General features: G+C 42.3%; 1 protein-coding gene across 1 annotated transcript; it reads left to right on the top strand.

Moving 5' to 3' along the window:
- The first annotated feature begins 737 nt into the window (after positions 1 to 737).
- Positions 738 to 2736, top strand: LOC144764061 (uncharacterized). Its single transcript, XM_078650214.1, has one exon. The coding sequence runs from the start codon at positions 1153 to 1155 to the stop codon at positions 2722 to 2724; it is 1572 nt and encodes a 523-aa protein (XP_078506340.1). The 5' UTR covers positions 738 to 1152; the 3' UTR covers positions 2725 to 2736.
- The last annotated feature ends 5127 nt before the right edge of the window (positions 2737 to 7863 follow it).

Genomic DNA, 7863 nt, shown 5'->3' with positions numbered 1-7863 from the left:
TGAGGACGCCGCCCTCGCTGAGGAGAAGCGCGGTGTCAGAAGTGCGCGAACACCGCGGTGCGCGTCGTAGTGACCAGCCTCCTCACAGTCTTTCCGCGATATCTGAAGAACGGAAGCCGTCAGTTGAAAAAGAAAACCACCGCAGCAATCCTCATGCCATGCCAAGTGCTGCAGTCGTTCTAGAAATGACCCACACAAGCAGGTAAGTGAAGAAAGCTCGTCAGGGGTACATCCCTCGGCAGAGCTCTCTTAGCAGGCGGTCATCTTCCTGAGTGGCCAGACCACACCCCCCTGAAACCGCTTTAAGTAAGTAAATCATATTTGTATTTTGTAAAATAAAAGTTATTGGGCAACACCAGACTAAACGGAAAACTGTGCATGTGTAATTCTAAAGGAGCGCACATTTGTGGAGAAAAATGGGCATACGTACAGAATGATGTAACAGACGCCACCTCATTGCACCTTATGTTTTTCTTTTTTTGATGCTATGCACCCAACAGTAACCTTCTCTGGTGTCTTAGTTTCTCCTTGAGTCCTCACTCCTAAATAGAAGGGAATCATGGAAGGATTCTATGTCCTTGCTCTGCCTACTGTATCTTTACATTGAAAGTGTAATCTAGAATTTCTCCAAAGCACTAGTCTATATGGACAGTTAAAAGTCTCATTAAATGGCAATAGATTTTTCTGATGGGCTCTGCATTTAAGCTTGTTCTGTGTTTCCTTTTCTTAATCTAACAGGTCAAATGAATGCAGTGATGAACGAAAATGGTAAAGGCATTAAACATCACTTGTGTAGGAAGTGATATAAAAACAGTATATCTCAAAATCTCTTCCCTTGAAGGCTAATGCCTCACCAAGCTCTTTCTGTAGCAGAAAACCTACACTGCCCAATGAGGTATGTACTTGGCTCTTAGGCATCAGCTGATGAACATTGAAGACATAACACACTGACATATTGAAGCAAGTCTGGGGTGCTCATTACGAAGGAAGAGCCAACCTGGTATGAGAAAGAGCACACAGGAGAGAAGTTAAATGAATATCTAGAATGTGGCAAAACATTTATTAGGCAGAGAAATAGCAAGCACAACTTCAGAAACTTCCTGCTGGAGAAAGACCATATTGATGGACTGACTTGGCAAATTGTTCTTTGCAATGAAAGACCTAATGCAGCATCAGAGTGTCCACATAGAGGAGAAACTATATACATGTACAGAATGTACTAAAGTGTTTCGAAGGAAGCAGAACCTAAAGCACCATCAAAAGATCCACGCTGTTGAGAAAGTTTATGAATGTAGTGAATGCTGTAAGGCATTCATTAAAAAGGAACAACTTGAGCTTCACCAGAAAATCCACACTGGGGTGAAACCATATAAATGTACAGAATGTGACAAGGCATTTATTACCAATGGAGGCCTAACAAGTCATCGGAAAGTCCACACTGGGGAGAAACCGTATGAATGTACAGAATGTAATAAAGTGTTCCGATGGAAGACAAATCTAAAGTGGCACCAACAAATTCACACTGGGCAGAGACCTTATGAATGTACAGAATGTGACAAAGCATTTTTTACCAATGGAAACCTAATGAAACATCAGAAAGTCCACACTGGAGAGAGACCATATCAATGTACAGAATGTGACAAAACATTTATAACAAATAGCGAGCTGAAGCACCACCAGAAAACCCACACTGGGGAGAGACCATATCATTGTACAGAATGTGACAAGGCGTTTATTACCAATGCAAACCTAATAAGACATCAGAAAACCCACACTGGGGAGAAACCGTATAAATGTACTGAATGTAATAAAGTATTCGGATTTAAGCGGAATCTAAAGCTGCATCAACAAATCCATACTGGGGAGAGACCATTCAACTGCACTCAGTGTGGCAAGGCATTTATTTCCAACGGAAACCTATTGCGACATCGGAGCGTCCACACAGGGGAGAAACCATATCAATGCAGAGAATGTGAAAAGGCATTTATAACAAATGGAGAGTTGACGCGACATCAAAAAGTCCACACTGGAGAGAGACCATTCAAATGCACTGAATGTGAGAAGGCATTTTTTATAAAGTCACGTCTAATACAACATCAGAGAGTCCACACTGGGGTGAAACCATATCAGTGTACCGAATGCTTCAAGGCATTTATCGCAAAGAGAGAGCTGAAGCTACATCAGAAAACCCACACTGGGGAGAAACCGTATCAATGTAGTGAGTGTGACAAAGCATTTATAAAAAGTGGAGCTCTGAAGCGACATCAAAAAGTCCACACTGGAGAGAGACCATTCAACTGCACTGAATGTGAGAAGGCATTTATTCTAAAATCACGTCTAATGCAACATCAGAGAGTCCACACTGGGGAGAAACCATATCAATGTAATGAATGTGACAAGGCATTTATAATAAATAGAGATCTAAAACGTCATCAGAAAATCCACACAGGGGAGAAACTCCGTTATCAATGTACAGAGTGCGACAAAGCATTTATAACAAATGGATTTCTGAAGAGACATCAGAAAATCCACACTGGGGAAAGACCATATAAATGTACAGAGTGTGACAAGGCATATATAACAAAGGATGCCCTGAAGCAACATAAGAAAATCCACACTGGGGAGAAGCCATATCAATGTACAGAATGTGACAAAGCATTTATAACAAAAGGAAATCTAAAGCAACATCAGAAAATCCACAACAGGGAGAAACCATATGAATAGACGGAATGTGAAAAGAGATTTATTTGTAAATAAAATTGTATTTAACATCGGAAAGTTCACTCTGTAGAGAAACCATATCAATGTATGAATGCCACAGAGCATACATAACTAATGGAGAGCTAAAGGAACATCGGAAAATCCACATAGAGAGAAATCCTGTGTATACACAGAATGTAATAAAGTCTTCTACAGGAAGAATAAGTAAATGCAGCATCAACAAATCCACACTCGGGAGAAAACATATCAATGTATAGAATGTGAAAAGCATTTTTAACTAATGGAGAGCTAACGCAACCTCAAAAGTCAAAACTGAAGACTACACTGAATGTGGCAAGGAAGGAAGGGAGAGTTAAAACAACATCAGAAAGTCCACACTGGGAAAAATCTGTATGCATGTGCAGAATGAGACAAAGTGTTCCTAATGAAGTAATCACATGAATGTACAGAAAGTGAAAAGGCATTTATTAGAAGGATACAGCACAGCCAATATACCATCAGAAAGTTCACACATGGGAGATACCATTTCAGTGCACTTACTATGACAAAGCATTTGTTTAAAACAAAACAAACTAACACTATATCATAAAGTTCACATGGTAGACAAATGACATGAATGCAACAAAGGATTTATTAGAAAGGCACAGCCAATGTTCCATCAAAGTCCACACAGGGAAGAAAGTCATGAAACATAGTACTCATATCACAACAAATGTGTCCTGGCATGTGTCAAAAAAGAAAGACATAACACAACATCAAAAGGTCCACCTGGGGGTGGGGGAGAGGGGGAGAAACCATATAAATGTACTGAATGTAACAATTAATTTATTGGCATCGCATTGCTACTACAATAACAGGAAGTTAACACAGAGGAGAAAGTCATGATGATAGAGAATGCATATCACTGCACTCAAAGCAATAAGGCATCCTTTACAAGCACAAAGCTAATGCAACATCAGAAAGCCATTACTAGTAGGACACCTGTCCTCCACACAGGAGCAACACTATAGGAATATTTTAAACATGACAAAGCAATCATTACAAATGGACATGGGAAGTAACTGAAGCAATAAATGTGACCAGGTGCTGATCCAATAGATATATTGGCAGAAACCACTTTTTGTTATAAAGTGTTTTTTCATTGGAGGAACCAAATTTGTCAACATGCATTCCAGAGAAAAACTGTGTCTGTTTTCAGGGTGACAAGACATCCATTACAAAGGAATATCTTATGTTTGATCAGAAATTATACACTGGATAGAAGCCATTTAAGTATTATTAACATGAAAGAGCATTTCCTTCAAACACTCTCTGATGAGGCATCAAAAAGGCCACCTGGGTGTAAGATGTACTGATTGTGAAGACTTTCATTTGAAACTGTTATCAGTTGCTACAACAAAAAATCCACACCTCATCACAGATTTAGGGGATGAAATTCATGAACAAAATGTGGAACAAAGGAACAGAAATAGTGGCAGTCATCATAGATGCCGTAGGATTAGTCAAAAAAAGGAACAGGGCAACTTACTCCTCACCCACAGAGGTGACAATATGCAAATTCCAGAGAGCATCAAACTTTCTCAGAATGCAAATGTTACCGAAGGCAACAGCTAGATTTCTTTCCCTGTTCTTAGCCTACTATGGCATAAGGACTATTTTGGCCACCTTGTGATAAGACCTGGCTCTGCCTATTTACTCAGTTATGTGAGATTTGTTCTGCAAGTCCTTCAAGGGCTCGTATCCACAGTTTTGAGGACATTTGTGATAATAACATTCAGAGAGTTTGTTATATATGATGTTCTGTTCATGCTGTTTATGGTTGATATTGTATTTCTTCCATTAATAATACTACCCGGGAGAGGACAGGTGGAGCTTTGGAGTCGGTTGAAAGTCAGATGCCACTGACCTTAGAGGTTTGAAGTCCTCAAAGTATGTGCACATCAGGTTTATGGTTTCATGTGGGTCAGGAGCTGACACCACTTGTACAGACATTACAGGACAGTTTGCTGGCCAACCTGTGAATAAGAGGTCTCTACTTAGTCTCCTATATCACGTGTAGGCAACAATTGTATTTCTACTTCTGTACAGTGTATTTTTTAACACGCTAATCTGGAATAAAATGAACATCCGCTGAAAGTAGCAACTGCAATCCTAGATGTTTGAACACTGTAAACTTTCTTAAACCATACTGTGTATATAGTTATTTACTTTCTTAAGGCATGCTAATGTCCATTCAGGCTACACCTGCGCACTAGAAAAAACGAATAAATAAATCTGTTTGCCTGGACAGGGAAAGACAAAGCAAAGGTCTTATCTCACCATGCCCCTTGTTCCAAAACGATAAACTCTGTGGACACCATAAGGGAAAAATGGTAGGGGGGTAATGAGGAGAATCAAACTGAGGATTTATGTTTAGAGTTCATGGAGAGGGACTCGAAATATCAGCAGTGTGTACCCGACCCCTTAGTCTCATAAAACATGAACACCTAGTCGATGGACCATCCTGAAGACATTGATACTTGGATAGATACTATAAAAAACAGAACGCTTCTCTTCACTTGTTTATGAAAGGCAAACTTATCTTAATTCCACAATGAACATGGCTTGCTCTCGTGCTTTAAAGATTTTAAAAGAGGGAGTTACTCGGTCTGTGAGCTATAAAAGGTCTCCTCCGCCCATAATGCTCTAGCTACACATCCTCAATGAACACCCACAGTCTCAAGACAAGTTAAATCTCTCATCGATATGGAAGAAGGACCGGCTTCTAACACTACTGTAATGTATATCTAACACTGTAGCGCATCACATGAGTTTGGGCAATAATGTGGTTGATTCCAGTTTAGCCACCATGAGGCTGGATGCGAAAGTTATAAAGCAATGTGGGTAGGTGTTTGTTTGGAGGGCTGTCTGGGTGACCGTTACTAAAACACAGGTGACACAGAGGTTTGATAGCAGAAATACTTCTGACCCAACAGAAAGCCTTAGTGAAAGGAGGGGGTCAACACTGCAGATTAGGCTGTTTGCCTGTAATGTGAGAGGGGTGAATGACCACCACAAGGTCCGACTGGTGACTGCATACCTCAATAGGCCAAAGGTGAAAGTTTCATTCATTCAGGAGACGCATGCTGCTTCTGTGGGGGTTAATCATTTTTCCAAAATTTGGAGCTTGTACCTCTATTTCTGTTTCTCAATCACTAGGGAAGTGGCAATAATGGTTAAACAAGGCTTACGGTTCAGGTCTCTGGACGCGTTCTGTGATGGAGAGGGCCGGTATGTGGTTGTGCAGGGGTTGTTGGGTTCGGAATGCATTACATTAATTAATACATATGAGCTGCAATTTGCTGATCCTGCTTTTTTCAGTTTTTTCCACTAAAGTTAGGAACAAGCTTGTGACCTCTTCCCCTCGCTTTGTAATTTGTTGAGAATACTTAATGCTGAAAACTGATTTGAATAGCAGTGGCAGGGGGACCAGGTGATACACCCAGGGACAATCTAAGGCATAGTATGCCCCAGTACAAACTGACAGTCTTATACTGTGTGGAATGCCCCAAATCCAGAGGATATAAATTCTATTCCATAGTACATGAAACATCTTCCAGGATCGATTCCTAGTTAGGATCAACAGATGACATTGGTGAGTTGAAATTGTAACACATTTACTTAGGACTTTGTCTGATCATTTTACGGTTCCGATGGTTTTGACCATCGCCAGCAATGTAGGGATACATGGAATGTAGCGACTGCGACCATTTGAGCTGTTAGACTCAGTCTTTAAACAGAAGCCCACCAAGTGATTATATCCTACATGTTGAACCAGGGCTCTGTTACATCTGTGGCAACTCTTTGGGAATCGTTTAAACAGTGATTAGGGGTGAACGCATATCTCAAAGTCACACGATACAATCGCTGTGATATAGAATGTCATGCCATGAGCTACAGATATCATTGTTAGAATGAGACTATGGTAGTTTTTCAGCCCACTGTGTTGCTTTTAATCCCTGTGACCTTAACAGTTGCTCATCAGGATGCAGTAGGGGCCTGCACTGGAAGGAGGTGTTATCTCCCTCCTGCAGGAAGTCGCATGGGTGTTGGCTCAAAAGGCAAGTTTCGAAGGAGAAGCCGCTTTGAAGGGCAAATGGGAAACATTTGGGAGAGGGGCTGCTGTATTGTTTGGGGGGGAGAGACTGGTACTAGGAGCAGGAAAGGGGAAACCAGTTGCCAAACCAGTTTTCCAGGGGAGTGTAGCAACATCTCTTGGTTGAGCTAGAGAGTGCTGGGAGCCAAGAGAGGGGTCCTGGCATATATTGGGAGTGGGCAGAATGGTACTCCCTAGGGCAGCTAGATACCACACTTCCTAGTAAGTGGTTTGGAGATGGGAAGGAAGCGGGTAGCCAATTGGCTACCAACAACATCCGACCCTGAGAGCACTGCACTTAGATCACGACGGGACTGGAGGAAGGGTTGCACTCCTGCTCCAAGTTTCTGGCGAAGACAGGCAGCACCGATGTAGACTGCACCTGCTGTGGTTGGTGGCTAGCAAAGGAGAAAGGACTGTACCTGCTGTGTCCTGTCCTGTATCATGGAGAAGCTGTTTTCTGGGCGCAGCCAAAGCAAGAGGCTCCAAGGGTCAGCTGGCTGACCGCCTGTTCACAACACACGGACACAACAGCTGAAGAAGTCTGCCAACGGTAAGTAATAGCCCAGATCGCTGCACCTCATCACTGCACAGGACCAGGACCTGAGTGTCAGAAGTTGTACCCCAGTCTGCTGGACCCAGGAAGGTGGTCTGGGCGCAGCTTGGTCGCCAAGAAGTCAAGCAACAGTCCAAATAAGGATGTAGCTATGCCAATGACACCGGATGACTGGCAGTTCGGTGGCAACTGAACTTCTGCCAGGCACGAGAAGATCTTTAGGGACGTCGACCCCTGTGGCCAGGATCATCTCACAAAGCCTGTGGATCAAGAAGCAGCTGCACGATTACCTCTTTTGACCATGTCGCAGCCACAGCATCATTGTGCAGCTTCAGCATCCTGCATCCTCAGCATCAGGACCACTTCCATAGGAATCCATTGCAATGTGGATAAAGTGCCTGGAACTTTTGGAAGACTGCTTATTCTGTGCAGGTAACTGTTTCTGAGGGCC

This window comes from Lissotriton helveticus, chromosome 6, assembly GCF_964261635.1.
Source record: "Lissotriton helveticus chromosome 6, aLisHel1.1, whole genome shotgun sequence".
NCBI lineage: Eukaryota > Metazoa > Chordata > Amphibia > Caudata > Salamandridae > Lissotriton > Lissotriton helveticus.
This window is presented reverse-complemented; position numbering and strand designations above follow the sequence as displayed.

What these genes read in the sequence shown, in the direction of transcription:
- LOC144764061 (XM_078650214.1), top strand. Translation starts at nt 1,153, where the DNA reads ATGAAAGACCTAATGCAGCATCAGAGTGTCCACATAGAGGAGAAACTA.